Below are 21288 nucleotides of genomic sequence, written 5' to 3'. Positions count from 1 at the left end.
CGGTCGACTCGAGGATCCCCCTTCCTGCTTTGCGAGATCTACGCTGAAATCCGTAACACCTGCGAGCAATGCCAATAAATAATTGCATGTATTAACATCGCATCGCCAATACGAACCATCAGCTTTCGCCTTCTCGAGTACACGGGTAACGGCTCCTGAGCACCCACCGCATGTCATCTATAGCCGTTCTGAAAGGTTAGCATTCGAGAAACCCGATCGCGACGGGTGATCTGACCTTTACGTCGAATTTATATTTCTGTTCAGCCTGGATCATCGTTGACGGATAGTTGGGGATGATCATGAGTTGGGATCTCGAAAGAGGCAACAGCCTACCGTCGTCGACATCGTTTATGATTCAGTAGTAGGGTTCAACGTATTCAATCGCTTGAGGTTGGTTCCGATGGTGCCTTCAAACGGTAAAGTTGTAGGTCGATGGTGGAGGATTGGTGGAGAAGGAACCACTTGATAAACCACAACTGACCAAGCAACTTGTGAATCGTGACGCAATTGATCGTTCCCATGAATACGATTAGATTAGCAATAGCAAGCAAGTTCTCTACATAGTATTCCGAGTCAAAACGGCAAAACAACGGGGGAAAGATGATGCAGTTATATTCCGTGGCAGAGAATCATTAATCATCGACATCCCTGATGCCCAACTGATGCCCAATAATTTAGATATTGCTTGGATATTGCAGTTTTTTTTACAGATGTCCTGAGTACACATCTTATACAATATACTATGCGCTCTACATTGTCTCTATGTAGTGAAAGCAATCCTCTTAAGGATCGCTACTGGTACACAAATGGCAAAGGTCGCCATTCCATGAGACTGGTGGACTGACTGGTGGACTGGGCAATCCCTGGAACCAGGCATCTAACTTCTCATTGCGCATGAGCGCCAATTCTTCCTGCTCCCGCTTCAAAACCTTGTCCAACTCCTTCGCCCACATCCGTCCAATGCATGGTAGACCGTACATGGCCAACATGGCCAGCTCTTCCTTCAAAGTTAGGGAGTCCGCGGTTGAGCCTGAAGAATCAGAACCATCATACAGTGGTATAGTAATCGCTCGTTTAACCTCATTGAGAGCCAGTGTGTCGGGATCATCAAAACCTAAGGTGTGCAGGGCGGGAATAGAGCGCCGGTAAGCGTCTATCTGGCGAAGTTCATCTACAGATATTTTGATAGGAGGGTCAAAATTCCTGTACTTCAAGCAGTCAGACCCAGATGAAGAAACAGGGGACCCTGGAGGCGACTCAACACTACTGCCCTGGGGCATCTTGATTTTTACAGGTACGACGTTAAGCCACGACGTTCTTCCGCATTTCCATCCGCCCAGTTCGAGGGGGGTTCCAAACAGCTCAGGGGTAGGTTCTTGAGACGATGCAGAGAGCGTTGGAATTGGAATGAGGGATTCTTTTGGGAGACCGTCGCGAGTCTGGAATCCTTCCTGCTCGCCCAGAACAACGTGACAGTAAATATCCAGAATAGGATTGACTGTGTCGATAAGTCCGACTTCCATAGGGTTGACTGAGCCTATGACCGTTCTGCGGACAAAGCCGAAGATAACTTTTTCGCCACATTGCTCAGATGGCGCGCCTTCGATGGGATTCTTGGGGATGCTGAGCCGCACGTAGCTGCATGCCCTGGCAGTAAAGTTCAAGTGATCGACGATGGGAACAGAGGGTCCAATTTGATGAGCGTCCATAGTCCAAGGGCTTGTCTGAAGACTAGAATAGAAGCGGTCTTGAATCTGAGGGGCGGTGCGCCGTTTTCACCCCGACGAATTTCGGATTCCGTAGCGGCTGGTGTCGAGACGGGGAGACCGAGTCAAGGTACTTACTTGAATTAGTGCAACCACGTGACCGCTGACACTTGGACCACATCGCGCTCAGCCTCCAACTCAAAATCATGTTCGTGACAAACCGCAGAGAAGAATTGCCTGGTTTCTGAGATATCAACAGGCCCAGGGAATACATGAGCTGATTTGGAGCTGGAGATGCACCAAAGCTATACCATAGACAACACCCATAATAACAGCAGCAGAAGTGCGTGGACTTCGCGTATCTGGACCGGCCAGTGGGTGTTAGCCACGGAGTGTTGGGAATGTCGGTGGAACATTCTGCGTTGAGATCTCCACCGGTCCTCTGAAAAGAGAAATTCTGGCAGATGAGATTGCGATTCCCAAGGTGCCAGTGTTAATTCGTGGGTCGTAGCGCATATTACCAGAGCTTCATTCGCAACCCATCCTGATTGTCGGCTCAGGCAAACATTTGATAGAGCACATTGGACTCACAGATAAACCGTTTGAGATGTTCAGCCTGGTTCATCGTCGACGGACTGAGTTGGGATCGTGAAAGAGGCAACAACCTACTGTCGTCGACCTCCCAGTAGTTGGGTTCAACGTAATCAATTGTTTGAGCCTGGTTTTGATAGTGCCTTCGGACGTGGTGAAGCTGAAGGATTGGTGAAGAAGGAAAGCCATTGAGATGGCCACTTGATAAACTAGAAGCAACTTGTGAATCGTGACGAATTGATTGTTCCCATACACATCTCTCAATCCAAGCAACGACGGGTATTATTAGATTAGCAATAGCAAGCAAGCTCTACATATTCCGAGTCAAAGCAGCAAAACAACGGGGCAAAGGTGATGCAGGTATATTGCATGGCAGAGAATCCTCCCGATGGGGTCCTTCTCCAATGTAGTCTACTTCTCATTTTTTTTTTGGGCCAACGCCACGAATCTAACTTTGAGCATTGGGTGGAACGACCTTGTCCAACGAGGGTGGCAACACGAAATTCTTCTCGGCAATCGGGGTTCCCGTTGCGGTAACGTTTCCATTTGCTGCCGGCCTTGGAGGAGGCAAAAGCCCCTTCGTCTTCTGCAGCCTTCTAAAGAATCCGCTGCCCCCGCCATAGAAGAACACCAGCGCGCCGCCAATCAAAATGTGACCATACCACCCCAGCAAGCCCCAAACCTTCACAGAGTCCTTGAATGTCAAGATGATAAAGGGGGACGCAGCGTAGTTGAGGATGAGGATGGATGTTGCGGTGCCCACGATGTCGTAGATACTTTTCGCGAATGAGGGAGGGGTGTGCGCTGGCGCAGAGGGAGGGGGGAGAAGAAGCGGTCGAATGCTGGTTCTCACCAAACGGGCGACGGTAGTGATGAAACCGCCCATGAGGAAAGTAAGGTAGTATCCGCTTGCGATCCCGTGCTATGCAAGTTATTGAGCACTTAGTGAGCGGTAAGTGATGTTATTGAATCTCACCCAGAAAGCACTGGTAGCGAATGTAATCATGCTGCTCCTGAAGCCTGGCTTCTTGCCCTTGGGGGTCACACGCTTATAAACACACTCTCGTAACCAGACGTTTGTTTTCATATTCCACGAATCCAGGAGAACTTTGAAGTTGGAAGGGAATTCAATTTGCAGCACTTTGACGTTAGCGGCACCGTCCCAGTGAGCTGCGCCATGCGGGCCAAAACCAGTGAAACCTAAGCCAGTGAGAATCGAGGCGCCCTAAAGAGAGGCGTTAGTTGACGAGGCGAAAATAGAAGGTGGGCTGGTACCTCTGTGAGAGTCCAAATGGCATAGTATTTAGCGCGTTCTACAGGTCCAAATGCTTGGAAGAGAACGATCCTACACCGTCCGTCAGCCAAATGTAATTAGTAGGGAAGACTAGCGACACAGACCTTGTGAGGAGACTCTTTTTGGCAAAAGAAGGCGTGAGTGCCGCGGCAAAATTATATGTTCCTCCCAACACCACGAATAAGCCGAGATATATAAGTCCCATCAACATCTTGGTGTAGGCTGTACGTTTCCTGCCTGATGGTAGGCGGCGTCCGGCTTTGGTTTTTGATTTCACATGCTCAGCTTGGAATACAGTTTCGTTTATGAGGTCCATGTATTCGGCGAAATCGAGGTAGGGACCAACAAGGATTCCCGGAAAGTAGAACCTGTTGGATGGTGAGAGGTTACTTGCAGGAGAGAGGGGAAGTCTTACGAGTATCCAAGGAACTCGAGAAGGCAAGGGAATGTCGTGATTTTCTTTGCGGATTGCCATTTGTCCAAGTCCTGCATATTGGGAGGGTAAGCAATAAGGTGGGTGGAAGAGTGGAAGACATGGACCTCAGACTTGCGCCTTCCATCCCACACGTTCCATGCGAAAGTCGTCAGTTTCATAGTCAGGACCATCTGGGGGCCCGTAACTTCCATGGTCTCGTAACTAAATCCGTACACAGCACGAATGACATGACTGCAGATAGTAATTGGTATAGAGCTAGTTGATATAGACGGCAGACTTACTTGACCGTCAAATGCCCCATTACGACGCTAAAAGATCGGATTAAGACCAACAATCAGAAAGACCACAACAAAACCACGTACACAAAGACAATCCAAGGCATCCTGCTGCTTTTATCATATTTGGCAATGAGGTATGTTGCCAGAATGCTTCCTAAAAGCTGAAAGAAGGCGGAATATATCTGGAGCATCGGGAAGAAGAAGAACACCGCGACAACGACACTGAAGAGGTGACGAAGCGCAGGCTGCGACGTCGGCACGCGTACGAAGAGACTTCCCAGCGGGTATGCGATGAGCAGACATGAAATGAGCTGGCGGACGTGTCAGTGCGCGTTATCGTACCACAAGTTGTCAAAAGAACCTTAATTTGGTCAACGCTGGCACCAAGTGCGTTGGCCAGTGGGAGAAATAGCGCGTCCATGTTCGACTTGAACCTCAGCACAGATTACTAGAGGAATATAACGGTTAATACACCTGAGACAAGGTCGTGGAGGAGTAAAGCGAGCTCACCGGCACCTCTCACCTGTCTCTGACGAAGGAGAAAATGAGAGCAACGGATTGTGGGAACCAAATTTGTACATGCCCCTCAAAGTCGCTACCCTGCACGACCCTCCTCCACAGCCAACGTGCGCCCCGTCTGTTCATACTGCCTCTTTATCTGCGAACGGCTCTCTACGGTAGTGAAGGGTAGAAAGCCATACATGGAACAGAAATGGAGATACTTGCGAAAGATTCCGTATTGACATGGCTAGGTCCCCCAATTTTCTGCGGACGTCGCGTCGTCTTCTCAAATATTGTCTCTCAGAGCGGAGGAACCTTCTGCGAAATTCCAAGCGTCGGCGCTCGTGCCGACCTTTCCAGGTACATTCATCTTCAAGAAAGTGATGCTATCCACCCCTCGACCTGCGTTTGTCTTCTCCCCATACCATTCCAGGGTCTTCACAACATCTGGGCACTCACCCTCACAGACGCCCATACATTGATTTAATCTTCGAAACTAGCATTGGCCATTGTCTCGAGTGAACATTGCTGCAGGAGCGATCACCGCTGTCTTGTGAATCACATCTAAATCACTACTGGTACACAAATCGCAAAAGTCATCTTTCCTTCAAACTGGTGGACTGGGCAATCCCTTGAACCAGGCATCTAACTTCTCATTGCGAAGGACCGTCCTTTCTTCTGCCTCCTGCTTCAAGACCGCGTCCAACTGCTTCGCCCACATCCGTCCTAGGAGTGGTGCACTGTAATAGGCCAACAGCGCCAGTTCTTCCTTCAGTGAGCCCGCACTTCAGTATGAAGAATCAGAACCATCATAGATTTCCATTTTAGGGGGTCGTTCGTAGAAGCTCATCGGCGGCCAATGTATCGGGATCATCGAAACCTAAGGTCTGCAGGGCGAGAATAGAGCGCCGGTAGGCGTCTATCTGTTCAAGTTCATCGCTAGATATTTTGATAGGAGGGTCAAAATTCCTATACTTCAAGGCAGTCAGACCGAATTAAACGAAATAAGACATTCTGGAGGCGACTCACACTACTGCCCTGGGGCATTTTGATTCTTACAGGTACAACATTCAGCCACGACGTTCTTCCACATTTCCATCCGCCGAGTTTGAGGGGCGCTCCAAACAGCTCAGGAGTAGGTTCTTGAAATGATGCAGAGAGCGTTGGAATTGGAATAAGCGATTCCTCGGCGAGACCGTCGCGAGTCCGGAATCCTTCCTGCTCGTCCAGGACAACGTGGGGGTAGATATCCAGAACAGGGTTGACTGGGTCGATAGGTCCGACTTCGCCCAGAAGGCTGAAAGAGCCTATTATCACTCTCCGGACAAACCCAAAGATAACTTCCTCGCCACATTGCTCAGACGGCGCGCCTTCCTCGATGGGATTCTTGGGGATGCTGAGCCGCACGTAGTTGCATACGTCGACGGTGTAGTTCAGGTGATCCAATTTGATGACCGTGCATACTTAGTCCAAATGTCCAAAGACTAGGATAGAACCCGTGGTGTTGAATCTGAGGGGCGAATTTCGGTGTCCGTAGTTGAGACATGAGTCAACGAAAAACACAAGCTAGACACAGCAGGGTTCAACTTGAGTTCAACATATTCAATCGCTTGAAGTTAGTGCTGCCTTCGGACGGTAAAGTTGCAGGTCGATGGCGAAGGGTTGAAGAAGGAATTCGAAAATAACCACGTGTTTCATCCGAATCCCTATGTACGGGGTGTAAATTACTGCTATACTAGAAATTAATCATCGAACAGCCGAGCGCCAGCGAGCACCGTGCCATAGGCATGGGTCTAAAGTTGGTGTATATGTAGTTGAGCAACCTGGTACTACGAACCCATCCCTCACTTCCCAATACAAAAATCCCGAAACACCGCATCCAAAATATCCTCAACGTCAATATGCCCCGTTACCTTCCCCACTGCAACAGCAGCATATCGCAGCTCCTCTGCAGCCAGCACCACATCTTCCGGCGCTACGAGCAAATTTAAATGACCAAAAATGAATGCAACACAACAAATACACTCACGTAGCTCTAAGAACGCCTCCAAGAATTGACATGCGCTTTCTAGATGCGTGCGATGTCGCGCACGAGTGATCAGGGGGGTTTGGGATGGTGTCCAGTTGTCTTTTAGATGAAACCTAGTGCACATCCGTAAGGGAATGTAATAAAAGAAAAGACAACAGACCTCACCGAGCTTTCAGTGCGTCCGCGAACCCGTCCAAAAACGCCTCTGTCCCAGCACCAGTGCTCAGACTCGCCACCCATGCTCGTTGGCCACTTTTTGAATTGTGATGCTGGTTTCCTAAAAGGTTGTCTCTCAAATCCTCCGGGTCTGGTAATCCGCGCGAGCTTTGACCAAGCAGATCGGATTTGTTGAAGAGGAAGAAGGTTTCTGGGCTTATGAGGTCGCGTAATGAATGTATACTCTCCTTCATTCCAGATTGAGAATCGAGAGTCTCGGGTAGGGAGAGAACGCAGAGGGCAATATCCGTAGCCTTTACGCTGTAAAGTGAAGAACGACGTTAGTGATAGAATGTGAGTTGTCGATGAATCCCTACGCGTTTCTGGCCCTTTCAACGCCGATGCTTTCAACCACGTCTTCGGTATGCCGGAGACCTGCTGTGTCTGCGACGATGACGGGCAACCCTCCGATGTCAAGAGAGAGCTCGAGGATATCACGCGTCGTTCCAGGGATTGATGTCACGATGGCAGCTTCTCGCTGAGCTGGATAAACCAACGTTCATTCAGCACAACGAAATGATACGAGAAGAACGGAGCTTGCCCAGGAAATTCAGCAGACTGCTTTTTCCAGCGTTCGGAGGACCGAATATCGCTAGTCTTAAACCAGAGCGCATGAGTTCCCCACGACGGTGGTCGTTTAGATACAACTTCATAGTGTCCAGAAGTACTTTGCCTTGGATTCTAGCTTCAAAGTCATTCATTCACTGACCAAAAGATCTACAGTGTTGGAATGCTTACCTTCGTCATAGACGCCCTCTTCAATGTCTTCTCCCTCTCCAAAATCGATCAAAGCCTCTATTTGAGCTAGACAATTGATGATCCCCTTCCGAAGCTCGTCGAACTTTGCGCGAGAGGCGCCCTGACAGAGGTGATGGTTAGAGAGTCATCAAACCGACGTGGAAAACAATCTCACCCACCCCAGCAGCCTGCAACGCGATACGTCGCTGCGCATCAGTCTCTGCGTCAATAAGGTCCTTCAACCCTTCCACTTGCGTCAGATCAAGTCGACCGCCAAGGAAGGCGCGTCGAGTGAACTCCCCTGGCTCAGCCGGTCGGCACGAGGGAAGCAAGGCAAGCGAGCCAAGTACAGAGGCGACTATTGCACGGCCTGAATGAATGTGCAATTCAACAACATCTTCAGTAGTGAACGAGTGCGGTGCTGTGCAAGGAAGATGTCAAATACAACGGTAAACGATAAAATGAACGAACATACCCCGGAAGTATACCGCCAACCCATCATCCAGCATCTCCTGCGTCTCTGGATGTACCACCCGACATCGTTCCATTTTCCATGGAGTTGGAATGTAGTCTGCCAAAGCCTTCCGTTTGCACGTTGGCTGGATCACGCGCCTCCACACGTCGAGCGCCTCGGGCCCTGAGACTCGTATCACCGCGACACCAGCCTTGCCTGGGGGTGTGGAGAGGGCATAAATAGTTCGGCGCTGTGCGTCCGAAGCTGTCAGATCTTGTATGGCGGAATGGACTTTTCCTTGCGCGGATGAGTAGTTACGGGGAAGGGGTGTGCAAGAGGAGTTGCGATGCTGTTGTGATCGACGAAAGGCACTGTACGTGCCTCGCCCAAGGCCAAGGCTCGCTGGGCGACGGCTAATGTGGGTCCAGGAGCATAGGGACCGCCACATATAATATACGGTGGTCGCTGTTGTTCACTATGAGCGCCCTCAATGTGTTCCCACGACTCTTTGTATCTAATCTTACATTTCGACAGCTCTCGCTCCCTTCTCCTCATCCCTCGATATAACGACAAAAGATAGTTCACGATGGGTCAATCACGTCAGTCCTTTCATACACCAACGAAGGCATGATCTAATAATGCCTACCCAGCGTCCCAATTTATGGAGGACATGGAGAAGAAGTCCAACTGTACGCATGCATCGCCTTTGACTTATCTCTCCAACGCAACATGAACGATTTCCAACAGTCACCCAGCCAGAGTTGGAGCGGCTAAAGAAACGATTCATGAAACTTGACAGGTCGGCTTTGCCTGCCCTTTTTAATCATCATGCGTCCCCTTACATGGATGTGCATGCCCCCACAGCGACGGCTCGGGATCCATAGATCGCGAAGAGTTTCTGCAAATACCACAAATCGCAACAAACCCCCTCGCGTCACGGATGATAGCGATCTTTGACGAGGAGTGCGTGCCTCTCGAGCGTAGTTTCTTTCGTTAACCCCCTACCCTTCGATTAGTGGTGGTGGTACAGTCGACTTTCAAGAGTTTGTCGGTGGCCTAAGCGCGTTTAGCAGTCGTGGAGGGCGGGAAGAAAAATTGAAATGTTCGTTCCTTTTCTTTTCCTACATCCCCCTAATCATACGCCCTCTAGTCGCGTTCAAGGTATACGATGTCGATCGGGACGGGTTCATTTCAAACGGAGAGCTCTTTCTAGTCCTAAAAATGATGGTTGGAAACAATCTTAAAGTACCCCCTTCTCCTCTTTCCCTGTCTCTTTCTCTACTAAACATTATCTCTGCAGGACCAACAACTACAACAAATCGTCGACAAGACGATCATGGAAGCCGACCTTGACGGCGACGGAAAACTAAGCTTCGAAGAGTTTGCCTTGACAGTTTCCAATACGGTATGTTCTCCCATCGTCCAGCTACTACTGCCTTCAAAGGCCAATTCATATTCCTTCACAGGACATCGTCAAACAAATGACACTCGAAGACCTCTTCTAATCCCATCCGAGCCCATCACCCGCTCGGTCGTGTGCATAGTTCGGTGTCCATTACCCTTACCTCCATCCATACCCATCTTATACGCTCATACACGGTCCCCCCCTTCCCATCTCCATCTTTGCCGTTTTTCCACGTCGAGGCTATCGGATCGCTGCTCTTTGATTGTAATTATTGTACAGATACTCATCCAGGGACTATTTTCCTTCTCCTTCTTTCCTCTAACTTCTCTCAATCCCTGGGTAATGATTAATAACATGTTTGAACTAACCCCAGCCCGATAATTTTGGCTGAGTACAGATCAGGCTACTCTGCTACCTTGCAGAGTGCACACCTTTCTTGCAGTAAGTATGTAGGGTATTTTCAAGTTGTGGCTCAGTCCTCGGCCCATCTCTCCTGGCCAGAATTAAGTCGTACAGGCTCATTGCACATAACTAGCATCTGTCATTCGAGCAAGAACGGCGCGCTCATTGGCTGGGGTCATTTCAAGATGTGGCGATTATTTCGAAGATTAATTAGGTTTATTTGTATGTGTGATTTGTAGAGGACAAGTCTCAGAAGATCACTCTGACTTGCGTGTTAGCCACCAGAAAATCCTACAAATGCCTGAACTCTTGAGCCAATTACTATCCTTCACGTCAACTTGCTCGCCTTTACCGGTACCAGTACTCCCCAGCTCGCCATGCTCGCCGCCTTCTGCACTTTCGTCGCCGTCATCATCTTAACCGCGTCCGCCCTAGCCGCCGGCGTCGTCAAGTCCGAACGTTTAAATCTTGTACTCAGTGGTGATTATGTAAACAATTCACGCGGAGGCAAGAGGCAGATGTTCGAAAAAGACGACAAGAGAAACGGGCAACTCCAAGGGGTGCTGGGAACGATTCAACTCACAGTAAGTCATCGTCATCTATTTGATGATTCGATTCTATGGCTGACCGGACATCTTCAGAGCTTGGTGGATGGCTCTACTACTTCCCTCGTTCTCAACAGCCATACCTTGACTCTGGACGAATCGCACACGAGCGGGACACCAATATTCATGGCTCTGTCAACTCAGCCCCAAGTTCCATATGTGCTTGACAGGTCGGTGGCAGCAGTCACTCTCCTAGTAGAAGGACCCTTCATGACCCCGCGCTGCGTTACCGCCGATGCTGACCCAGCGCATACCGGTGGGCCGTTGACGGTAGAACCCTGCTTCGACTTCAACGGCGCCAAGGCACACAAAACCCAAGTTTTCCAGTATGAGAAGGTCACAGGCCTCATCTACGTGCAATGGGACAATGTAAAGGTGTCGTTTGTTACCCTCGTCCCGCCCGTACCGAAGACCAAGGATGACAAGGATTCTTCGAGCGCCGACGTGACCACGGCGAATACCGCAACAGCGTCACGGAGGATAGCGATCTTCGACGAGGAGTGGGTGCCTTCTACAACAAATCGTAGGACCTTGACGGTGATGGAAAACTAGATGACGAAGAGTTTGCCTTGACAGTTTTTGATACAGTATGTTCTCCCATCGTACAGCAACTACTGCGCCCGAACGCCAATTTATATTTTCCTTCACAGGACATCTGACGCTCGAAGACCTCTTCTAATGCTATCTGAGCCCATCCGCGCTGTCGTGTGTATAGTTCGGTGTCCATTACCCTTTTCCATCGATACCCATCTACATTTACGCATCCAGGGACTACGTCGTTTCCTTCTTCTCTCTCGCCCTGGTAATGGTTAATAACGTGTTTGAATTAACCGAAGCAGGCTACTCCTTTGTTGCAGCATGTAGGGTATTTTGTGGTTCAATGCTCTGACCATCTCTCCTGGCCAGAGCTAAGTCGACAGGTCAATTCCACATAGCCAGCTTCTGTCATTCGAGGACTGAGCCCAAACAAAAAAATCTGAGAACCGTTGATCATGACAGGAAGCAGAACCAAAATTATCGCAATTGGTAGGTTACATACTTGAGTCAAGGTTTACAAACATGTCTAGATGAACGAATGGGTAACTGATATGGGTGTGTAAATGTTGGGATCGCCGCGTGGGAGTGGAAATGAATTGAGAGAGGAAGGGGGATCACACGGGCCCAGGAGACCGTAAGTAGTTGATTGATGAATGTTATTGAATTGGTAGAGGGGTTGGAATTGGGTTGGAACTCGACGGAGAGATGGTGGCGTGAACTGTGATCGGTTGTACAACATACATATCTAAAGCGTTCGGCACTGGGCAGGGCGGGACACGTCAAGCCACAGCTCTAGATGAAGCTCGATCGACTGGGTCGAAAAAAAAAACGTAAGATGAACAGCAGCATGGTATACACGTTGGCAGTGCAGAACCCAAACGTGGACGGAATGAAAACGGTGGAGGTGGGGGTGGGGTGTAGGCGCCGTGCCATCCTGCTGTCATACGCTCGGCCCGGAGATAAGGAAACCGTAAACTCAAACTAGCGCACTCGGTGCCGCACACCTTGTCGTGTGCCAGTACGGGTAAGGACTCGGGGCAAGAAGTTACACGGCGGAAATGAAAGCCGGAATGAATTTGTTATTAGAGTATCAGTGGGGAGTCATGAGGGGGGGTTGGAGGCAAGGTCGCCAAATCACGAGGGTGAAGGTTGATTTAAAAATCGAGTGCTCGATTGATAAGAGAAGAGACAGGGGGTAGAGTAGAATAGCTGAGGAAGCCGCTGAGAGAAGGGTGATTCCAATTTCGATAGTCCGAATCATGCTTGTGTTATGACCAGGAGGGAGAGGCGGAAGCGAGGAAATGGGTGAACGCCGCGGGGGTGAAACTCTAGTCGCGGGGTCGCTGTCAATCTTGATAGATGGAGAGGAACATTGTTATCTATGCTTTGATGTTCTGTTGAGACGCCATTCGATTAAAAAGGGTGCGTTACCAGGCGCTTTGGCCCGGTTAAGGGGACAACTGTAGATCGGGACGTAAATGGGGTGGAAAAACACGACTCTGGGATTGGAATGATCCAAGATGGTATTCGCAGATCTAGCTCGTCTGCTATTAGTTCCGTGACTTAATATGCAGTCGCAGCGAAAACATGGTTGGCGTCTAACGAGAGTGCCGGAGAATTTGAATGTGTCAGGCCGTGAACTTCGCGGAATTGCGGAGGTGCATGATATACCTGTGTTTGAGGGTGATGTTTCACCATGAACGGCGACGACTGAGCTGGGCGACCGCCTTGAGAAAACACGGACTGTGGTGACGTCGTGAAAGTCTGCGAAGCCTGCACTTGTGCCATGTAGAATGGATCAGTGGAGGTGAAGATAGACGCTGACGGGGAAGCTTCCCGGGCTTGCTCCGGGTTGTAAGATGATGTAGAGGAGTACGTAGAATACCCATATGCGGCTGAGGGGGGGTGCTGCTGTGATAAGGTGGAGAACTGCGAAGTAGAGCCAGGAGATGAGGGCATAAGCAGGTCTTCTACGATTTGTTCGTCCTCAGAATCATCCCCGTCGGTGGGCCTCCAGTACTGGCGATCCTGTCCCCAGCTACATGGAGTGCGCCCTGTTGGAGTACTAGATGGCTGGGTGTACCCTTGAGGTACTTGCTGAGCATTTGCGCCTACTATAGACTGTTCGAATAAGACCTGGGCGAGTTGTGCCTACGGGAAAAAGGGTTAATTAATGCTCTTTGTGTAAGGACACCGCGAACCTGGAGGATGGCCAGGTCTGTTGCTTCCTCGCCAATATGGCTGGAGGACAGGGAGGACACGAGGTCGTCGACGGAGATGCTCATTGGGGGGAAGGAAGTGGTATGAGGAGACTCACACTTGTATGATCCTGGACTCGGCCATGAATTGTAGGCTCGCAAACACGTGAGTTTTGGCAGAAAAGGAGGTAGAAGCTCGCCGTAAAGGACTTGCACTTGCCTAAAGTTGCAACGCCGACCGGCCCGACATCCGTCTGACTATCTCTACACAACCGCCTCCGTCTGCCCGATGCCTCGCAGCAACTCGCTCGTGCGCATTGACATTTCATATAATCTCTCACTTTCGAGTCCCGGTACATTTTCACCAGATATCATTCCGATAAGATACACAAGAATGCAGATTTATGAATGAAGCAATGTGCGGCATGATATCGGCAACAATGAAGAGGAACAACCGGCAACAATAGAACAACTCGCGAAGCCAGCATCCCATTAAGTACAAGGCTTGTCGAATGCCACTCAGTGCGGACTGACAACAGCAGGGGCGTTCTCTCTTCGAGGCATTGAGCCGGGGCCCTCAAGAAGCAACCCCACATTACACGTCCCCTTCTTCCCATGTGGAAAAGCTTACTATTTCCGTATAAAGGCTGGCCTGGTGCTCCCAGCCAGGTGGAGACCGCCAGAAGTAAGAACTTTAACATCTTCGCGAACGTGCACGATCGAGATGTTGGGCGGTCACTGGCTCACCGGTACGCGGGTAAGAAGGTCCCCGAACATTTTTTTATCGACTGCAACAAGTTTTTGGTACTCCTGTACGTTGAACAGAACACATTGAGAATAAAATTCCGCGCCGAGGTGCAGCGGCTTACCTCAACAACCGACGGGCAAACCTCGGCTAATATCTTACACGCGCTCTGCAGCTCCCGCTTCAACGCCTGATCGGGAACATCTGTTGAGGCAAGATGGAAGAACACTTTAACATAAATGATGCTGTTCATCCGGCCCCGTGCTTACCTCGATCAACAATCATGACGACCCAACACCTGCAGATCCCATTGAGTATGGTCCCCTTCCACCTATGCATTCGAGGCGGGCAAGCCTCCATGACGGCTTGCAAGACGCCCAAGGAAGCCAACTGCATATCGAGCTGTGGCTCAACGAGAAGTTTGGGTATGAGCGGGTGAACTAGCTGTGGAATTAAATCCTGCGTCACCAAACGTCAATCTGGATTTTGAGCAACGTCAACTCCAAAGTCACCTTCAAGTACCTCGCACATCCAACACCTAACGCCTGCACAACAGGTGGTAGAGCCTCCAATGTCGCCAGCACAGCGTCTGGTTTATCTTGAGAGTAGAGCCACACATCTTCCATTATGCCATCCCCAAGGAGCGCACAGAGCTCGTTAAATCGCTGCTCCGATCCAAACTGAGTGGTCATCATCACCAATTCGAGCCACGCAGAGATGGCGGCGCGTAGCAGGGGCCCCGTTTCTGGATTCTGGAGGTGCGCTAAACATGTTTTCAACGACTAACCAGCGATATGAGCTTTTGCGGCTGGTATGAAGCGAAACGAAGGAAAGACTCACTGAACGCAGCAGCCCATCCACACCAGTCCGCCGTAGCAGGTCCTTCGGCACATGCTTCAACATTTCCAGAGTGATACGAACACCCCACAGCTTATACTTCGCTTCGTAGTCATCCAGCAGAGTCATAACAGGTGGTATAACGAGGGGCCACATCTCCTCATACCAATTTGTCTGGGATCACTCTCAGCTTTATCACCACAAAAATTAGGCTGACTGCTTACTTGAATATTTGATACACACCAAAGGACAACAGTCGCGGCTCCAGGTGAGTTCTTCCAATCCTGCCCAAAGTAATAGTCCTGCGAAGCCATTGGGCCCCCCGCCGGTCGGGGAAGCTTTCGCCCCGTTTCAAGGTTCAACGATGGGTGGGGATTGGATTGGAAGACGGGTTTAATGTTGTGCGTTAGGATTTGGACCAGAAGGCTTTTGGTTGGGTGCGTGAATTGGGGTGCGGTCGAGAGAATGTCTGTTGGTTGGGTAGTCTGTGAAGATTTGAAATTTGAGACGGTAGAAAAGAGTGACGCGTACCTTGAGCTACCTCAGCGGACGGTAGTGTCACCCATGGGTATTCCCCATCGTCGCGTTCAGATTTGGCTGCAGTGAAAGGGGCGACGGCGAAGATGATGTCTCCCAAGTCCTTCAACGGAGGTGTTCCCTCGTTGTTGCGTTGAATTCCTTCATCGCCCAGTCTGTGATCTTCACCGTCGCCTTGTGTTCGTGTTCGAAGTAAGAGGTTTCTGATCTCAGAAAGCACGTTCGGCGCGTTGCGTTTCCAGTCGTCCAAAGAAGATTGGGCACCTCGCTCTAGATTCTCATACCTCGCGAAATCAGGGGGTATTCGGAGCGTGTCGATGAGGCTTTGGATACTCTTGTTATCTGTGATTGGCATGGATGATTCAAGGAAGTTATAAGGTTTGGTCAATGACCATCGAGGTTAACGTTTTATAATTATATATGGTTCAATGTATCTCATTAGTCATTCAAACATTTAACTCAATAGATATTGGATGTTGGCATGATAGCTTCACCCTAGTGAGTGGATATCTCTTGAAAATGTTTCTCAAGTAAACTGATCTATATATTGAATGTAGGCATCTTTTATCCAGGTACGTTTCCTTGCGCCTGCCATGCGCGGTCGCCTTTACAAGCTTTCTTCCTGGCTTGTGTTGGTGCGCCATGCCGCCCACTTACCAATGGACTTTTGAGGCCGTCCTTGTGCACGAAGAGAGCAAGAATCGCACCAAACAGGCGCGGACTGGCTAGTACTCCACATTATCGTATTTGTCAATTCAAAATTTGATGCCAGCACTGAGCAGGATCCTAAGAAAGTTCTTTTTTTTTTCAAGTCGTGATATACGAGCAGAAGCAACGATGTGGATATTGTCGGAGACAGAATATTTCTTGCAGAAATGAACAAAAATCAAAGCATTCATTTCCTCGTCAAGATACGACAACGCTTGGAAGAGTATTCGGGATGAGGTGGGCGTGTTCCTCAAAGATGAAATCTAAGCCGTCGAGGTACCTCATAGGTTTTGGAAGATATAGATCGCAAGACGTGTTTTTGGTTTTTTTCACAAGCTCGGCGTCGTGCGATGTGTTATCATCATTGAAAGAAAAGAACAATGCCTTCAGATTGAAATGCTTGGACAGAAGTACATCCTCTAGAATAAAAGGCATTCGAATGCAGACGTTTTTTCCAAGGTCAGAGATGGCCGCGATGACATCCACGTTAGCCCAATGAACATCATTCCAAAAATCGAACTCGGGGCAACTTGCATCAGTAAGAGTCGTGGCGTCCTCGTTCAAACCAGAACCAAAGCTGGGGTTAAACAAGACTCTTTGCCTAGGTTTGTGTTCGTTCTGAGAGATGGGAGACTGCCGAATATGCGCGTCGATCTCGAAATGAAGAAGAGACAGCTTTATAGGACACAGTGGTTTCTTCTTTCAAGTGAGTGGTTTTGGATTGAGACACGGTGGGAGACAGTTGGGAGACAGTCTGTAATTGGTCTGTAACTCCTATTCTAAAGGTGTTTGCATACAAACAAACGCAAACCACCTACATAGGCAGTCCAGTCAAGTTTCAAACATTGTTTTCAAGCCGACAGACACCGCACTGTCGAGCTTTACTTACGCTGTCAATACCGGTCCATACAGCTCCTCATGAATGAATCTCTCATAAGTATGACCTCTTCTTCTGTCTGACGAATTTTCACTCACCACATCTAGATCCCTTCAACCTCTCTCATCCCACGACTGTTCAAACTTCGCTTTTTGCTGGGGCACAAATCGCGCGCTTTGATACAACAGGGAGGTTCATCGCAGCCGGGCGTGCGATTGGCTCTGCGGAGATTTGGGACCTTGAGACCCGTGCTCCCATTCGGTGGTTAGATGGACATGTCAGAGGAGTTACCAGTATCGAGTGCGTACCCTTGTTCTGATGGCTTGTGTACGGGCCTTTGGCCAACTGGTTCTTCTGACGCAGTTGGTCTCGGAACTCCCGATATATCTTGACTTCGTCCAAGGATTGGAATGTAGTTGTTTGGGACCTCGCCTCTGCTTGTGATCCCCCACAGCGACATTGCACAATTCGCTTTGATGCTCCGGTCATCTCAGCATCATTCCACCCAAGAAATAGGTCGGCTGTTTCGCTCTGGCTGATATGTTTTTTTAGACTTACCTCAGTCCCTACCAGCCAAATTGTCCTAGCATTGCTTTCGACGGGTGAAGCATACCTTTGTGATTTGAGGAAAACGGAGCGCTCGCGGATTGAATTGGTCGAGCTTATGGAAGAGAGTGACGATGAACAGGGACAGTCGTCGCGTACGAGGTAGGTTCTTCCATTCTGTTTCTTTGGTACCGCCCACCTTGATTGTCGCTAGGTCCTTCATGACGGTGGCGCGCTTTGAGCCTTCTGGCAAATACATTTTCATTGGAACAACTGCGGGCTCATTGCTCGTGTTCAATTCTCGCACGAAGGCGGTCAGTCGTCAACTTATATGAAATTACTTATAGCTGATTAGCCGGCCTTTTGTGCAGATGATAGCACGTCACAAGATATCGGGTGCAGGCATAATGAAAGGCCTTGATTTTGCTAAATCCGGACGGTGAAGACGGTTATTCCTCACTCGGACCCAGCGCACATCTGATTGCTCTCCGCTTTTTCCACCAATCCTTGCCGCTTTCAAACCTATCCTGCTTGCCGTTATCCCCGTCGCGAAACAACCAATTTCACTCATATCTTTTGGTGTACAGTCGTCTGGTGACAAACTCGTCGGACAGAACGCTGCGCCAGTTTATACTTCCATCCTACGCAGGTTGCGAAGAAAATGGGTTACTGGACCAGGAACTTGAGCCCACGCATCGATTCAATGACCCCATCAACAAAACAGCCTGGCATGCTATGTCGTACAGTCCTGATGGGGAGTGGTTAGCAGGAGGTCTCTTCCGATCCACATTTCTCGGTTTAATCAGATCCCTGACTCCATCTGTTAGGTGCAGCTGACCCGGCGGCACACAAAGTCTATATTTGGGACATCTCCAATGATGGCCAGTTTGCGAGTGCGTTGGATGGCGGCCGAGAACCGCTTCTCCATCTTCACGTAAGTTCAAAACAACTAGTCTACTCTTCTGATACGCTGATAAACATTGATCAGTGGCATCCTAAGAAATCGTGCATAGCTTCAACGACAAATCAGGGAAGTATCCTCATCTGGCATTGTCCGAATCCTGAAAGGTGGGGTGCGTTTGCGGGTGGATTTGAAGAAGTGGACGAGAATGTAGAGTACGATGAACGAGAGGATGAATTTGACATAGTATGTTTCCATTTCCCCCCTCTTTCCCTTCGAGTCAACTTACAGGTGGGATGCAGGAAGATGAAGAGATTCTGTTTGAACGCAAAATGAAAGCGGAGGAAGAAGAAGTGGACATTGATACCCTTGCGACTTCATCCGATCCCAATGCTTCTACTGCGGTCAATGGTGGAAATATCGTCGATAGCACTGGGGGCAGCAGCAATGGGACACCAGCTTCTTCTACTATTGCTGTTGTTGGGATTCTGGGAGATAAAGATCCAGATATCCTCTGGGCAGATGAGGAGCCAGATGGGGATGACCCAGGGGAGTGGAGAATGAGGATTGTAATGGATAATGAGGCTGCAGACTACTATTGAGCCCCTATCATTCCAATATCTGCCTGTTGCAAAAATGTCTAATGGTTGCACATCTGACTTGCATGACTTGTGAAGGTAAGTTGCCCATCTCAAAAAAGAATCTTTGATGGGCACTCTCCAAATGTGTTAACCCTTTTTTCTCCTTTCTCTAAAGACATAGGGTGGCAAGCCCCATGGCCTGCTACAGCCCATTTCCAACTGCTGGCAAGGTTCTATTCTATGTATGTTGATTCTGATTCCATTTATAATAGTGGGGTGCTGCTGTGCTTAGCCCCTCACTCCTTTCAATTATTGCAGGAGGAAATAGATTTCTAATATTATGTCAAGGCCACATGAACAACCACATGGACAATAGGAACATATAAACACTGTGACAACAACTCATGGCTTTACCATCATCAAATGTCAAGTCTATGGCTTCACCAAGACAAACCACAATGGACATGAAAATGCATAAAATCCATGTATTTGATGCTCATAAATGGCCTACACTCCTTTATTATGCTGTAATTGTGTGAAACTGAGCATTCATGGTCATCTTGTCAATGAGCTCATGGTTGAGAGATGGTGGTGATAAAAAGGCAAGGTATGTTGTTGAGTGTTGACAGCACCTTTGTGCTGTGCTGAATGGCACTTAAGTTATCCTGTGACCCCAGAGTGGGGATGCTGTCACCTGGCCTAGGGCTCTCGTATCCCAAAGGGGAGCTAATAGGTCACCTGGCCATATATTGCTTGTGACCTAATCCACATGTATTGTACATAGTGTCAAAAAGGTAAGTACATCAAGAGGGGTCACAATGTGTTATAAACAAAGAACAAACAAAGTACTACTATGATCCAATGTCATGTAAAAGGTAGCAAGTGCCATTCTTCTAACCTAGTTACATTTTGTCAGTAGATCTGTTCAACTCAACATGACCTTGACCCCCTTGACCATTCTTGACTGATCTTTTGACTTGACCTTTTTTTTGACAAAGTCAAACAGGTCAAGACAACACTGTGTCACACTATTCTTATCCATAATCTGTGCTTTTCATTGCTGTCTCCTCTTTCCTGTTGGCTCTACCACACTCAGTGTTGGGGCTCTCTCACACTTCAACTCCTCCTTCATCTCTGCCAAATTATAACTTCTTCCCAGAAGTTAATAGATGTCTCTGTTTTTTAGTGTAGCATGTTAGGATCCATCCTGGTCTCTTGAGGAGGGACAAAAAGGAATTCAGAGGTCAGCATGATATACCACCAGTAGATAGAAGTATGAGGTCCAAGTTAAGTCTGAGAAGATTGAGAACCACCAAGGCAAGTGTGAATGTGGATGGAAGTCCAAAGAACAGAAAGTTCAGCATGGGTTAGGTAGCATAGGTCTTGGCATAGACTAGTGTAGGCTCTGCATAGGATATACTAATTCAGCATTAGCAACTATGAGGATCTGTCCTAAGAGGAAGCTCTTGTGCACCTGAGGGTTGCAGCAAAGGTAACTTGCAGACAAATAGTGTTTTAAAGTCCAGTCTAGTCTGTTTTTTTACCTCAAAACAAGGCAACTGGCAACTGCAACCGGTCTAGACTGATCCAAATATTAAGGGACCACAACCAGACCCTTTTAGACTGGTCCTAATTGGTCCACAATGCAAAAAAAAACAGTCCAGACCAGTTGCGACTGGTCTTTTGTTGTAAAATTTATTGTGTAAGATTGCCTAAATATTACCTCACATAAATTGATATGTAGATAGATGATTTAATTTTCTTTAGACTGATCAAAAATTTAAGTAATTCTGTCAGGGTTTGCAATACTTATCACTCCTCCACCTATTCCTACTGGATTTCAACATTCTTTCCAAAAAAGCATTTTCACATTCCCCTCCTACTGGACTCCTACTGGACTCCAATTGAACTTAAACAAAGTGAATACAATGTTTCAGAGATGGGATTCCTACTGGATTCCTACTGGAGTAACCACTTTCTATCAATATTTTATGAAGTCAGACCTTAAGCCACCTTAGAAGTTCATACAAAGCTGATATTTGAGCATAAAATATTATATTGATAACTATAGACATAATTATATACAAAAAGTATACTACTAATCTAATGTGGTCAGGGAGGAAGAGGACAGGGAAGAGGGTAGAAGGAAATGGGGGTGGACAAGGA

General features: G+C 48.5%; 10 protein-coding genes across 10 annotated transcripts; 3 read left to right on the top strand and 7 right to left on the bottom strand.

The window, feature by feature from the left end:
* Positions 1-782: 782 nt before the first annotated feature.
* LACBIDRAFT_303773 (uncharacterized protein) lies at positions 783-1709 on the bottom strand (the record flags this gene model as incomplete). Its single annotated transcript, XM_001884262.1, has 1 exon — positions 783-1709. One exon carries the CDS (start codon positions 1707-1709, stop codon positions 783-785), a length of 927 nt encoding a protein of 308 aa, XP_001884297.1.
* Positions 1710-2745: 1036 nt separating this feature from the next.
* LACBIDRAFT_303772 (uncharacterized protein) lies at positions 2746-4726 on the bottom strand (the record flags this gene model as incomplete). Its single annotated transcript, XM_001884261.1, has 9 exons — positions 2746-3219; positions 3274-3522; positions 3573-3642; positions 3696-3959; positions 4007-4077; positions 4132-4258; positions 4309-4335; positions 4390-4616; positions 4667-4726. 9 exons carry the CDS (start codon positions 4724-4726, stop codon positions 2746-2748), a joined length of 1569 nt encoding a protein of 522 aa, XP_001884296.1.
* A 1209-nt stretch (positions 4727-5935) lies between these two features.
* LACBIDRAFT_303771 (uncharacterized protein) lies at positions 5936-6338 on the bottom strand (the record flags this gene model as incomplete). Its single annotated transcript, XM_001884260.1, has 1 exon — positions 5936-6338. The coding sequence occupies exon 1, from the start codon at positions 6158-6160 to the stop codon at positions 5936-5938; it is 225 nt and encodes a 74-aa protein (XP_001884295.1). The 5' UTR covers positions 6161-6338.
* A 312-nt stretch (positions 6339-6650) lies between these two features.
* LACBIDRAFT_237500 (uncharacterized protein) lies at positions 6651-8691 on the bottom strand (the record flags this gene model as incomplete). Its single annotated transcript, XM_001884259.1, has 8 exons — positions 6651-6781; positions 6836-6934; positions 7053-7312; positions 7369-7525; positions 7584-7736; positions 7790-7892; positions 7957-8210; positions 8265-8691. The coding sequence occupies 8 exons, from the start codon at positions 8689-8691 to the stop codon at positions 6651-6653; spliced, it is 1584 nt and encodes a 527-aa protein (XP_001884294.1).
* A 97-nt stretch (positions 8692-8788) lies between these two features.
* On the top strand, positions 8789-9955 carry LACBIDRAFT_291275 (uncharacterized protein). The gene is made up of 8 exons (XM_001884386.1): positions 8789-8842; positions 8894-8932; positions 8991-9042; positions 9108-9206; positions 9260-9345; positions 9394-9488; positions 9544-9648; positions 9710-9955. Exons 1-8 carry the CDS (start codon positions 8830-8832, stop codon positions 9746-9748), a joined length of 528 nt encoding a protein of 175 aa, XP_001884421.1. The 5' UTR covers positions 8789-8829; the 3' UTR covers positions 9749-9955.
* A 472-nt stretch (positions 9956-10427) lies between these two features.
* LACBIDRAFT_330093 (uncharacterized protein) lies at positions 10428-11314 on the top strand (the record flags this gene model as incomplete). Its single annotated transcript, XM_001884385.1, has 4 exons — positions 10428-10634; positions 10692-11159; positions 11183-11242; positions 11264-11314. The coding sequence occupies 4 exons, from the start codon at positions 10428-10430 to the stop codon at positions 11312-11314; spliced, it is 786 nt and encodes a 261-aa protein (XP_001884420.1).
* Positions 11315-11718: 404 nt separating this feature from the next.
* Positions 11719-12279, bottom strand: LACBIDRAFT_303767 (uncharacterized protein; the record flags this gene model as incomplete). Its single annotated transcript, XM_001884258.1, has 1 exon — positions 11719-12279. The coding sequence occupies exon 1, from the start codon at positions 11929-11931 to the stop codon at positions 11719-11721; it is 213 nt and encodes a 70-aa protein (XP_001884293.1). The 5' UTR covers positions 11932-12279.
* Positions 12280-12755: 476 nt separating this feature from the next.
* LACBIDRAFT_303765 (uncharacterized protein) lies at positions 12756-13477 on the bottom strand (the record flags this gene model as incomplete). Its single annotated transcript, XM_001884257.1, has 2 exons — positions 12756-13343; positions 13394-13477. 2 exons carry the CDS (start codon positions 13475-13477, stop codon positions 12756-12758), a joined length of 672 nt encoding a protein of 223 aa, XP_001884292.1.
* A 648-nt stretch (positions 13478-14125) lies between these two features.
* Positions 14126-15864, bottom strand: LACBIDRAFT_303763 (uncharacterized protein; the record flags this gene model as incomplete). Its single annotated transcript, XM_001884256.1, has 7 exons — positions 14126-14200; positions 14260-14339; positions 14405-14594; positions 14648-14917; positions 14976-15146; positions 15197-15441; positions 15504-15864. 7 exons carry the CDS (start codon positions 15862-15864, stop codon positions 14126-14128), a joined length of 1392 nt encoding a protein of 463 aa, XP_001884291.1.
* Positions 15865-17135: 1271 nt separating this feature from the next.
* SWDA16201 (COMPASS complex protein) lies at positions 17136-19143 on the top strand (the record flags this gene model as incomplete). The annotated part of the gene is made up of 10 exons (XM_001884384.1): positions 17136-17154; positions 17202-17394; positions 17458-17610; positions 17668-17802; positions 17855-17954; positions 18012-18079; positions 18228-18412; positions 18468-18574; positions 18629-18787; positions 18844-19143. The coding sequence occupies 10 exons, from the start codon at positions 17136-17138 to the stop codon at positions 19141-19143; spliced, it is 1419 nt and encodes a 472-aa protein (XP_001884419.1).
* Between the last annotated feature and the right edge of the window lie 2145 nt (positions 19144-21288).

The sequence above is a fragment of the Laccaria bicolor genome, genomic scaffold (assembly GCF_000143565.1).
Source record: "Laccaria bicolor S238N-H82 LACBIscaffold_25 genomic scaffold, whole genome shotgun sequence".
NCBI lineage: Eukaryota > Fungi > Basidiomycota > Agaricomycetes > Agaricales > Hydnangiaceae > Laccaria > Laccaria bicolor.
The sequence above is the reverse complement of the archived record's forward strand: the minus strand, read 5'-3'. Positions and strand labels throughout refer to the sequence as shown.

Bases quoted from the DNA above. Each gene is read 5' to 3' on its own strand.
- LACBIDRAFT_291275 (XM_001884386.1), top strand. The intron at 8,933-8,990 runs GTACGCATGCAT...GATTTCCAACAG, and splicing joins CATGGAGAAGAAGTCCAACT to TCACCCAGCCAGAGTTGGAG. The intron at 9,207-9,259 runs GTGCGTGCCTCT...CCCTTCGATTAG, and splicing joins ATAGCGATCTTTGACGAGGA to TGGTGGTGGTACAGTCGACT.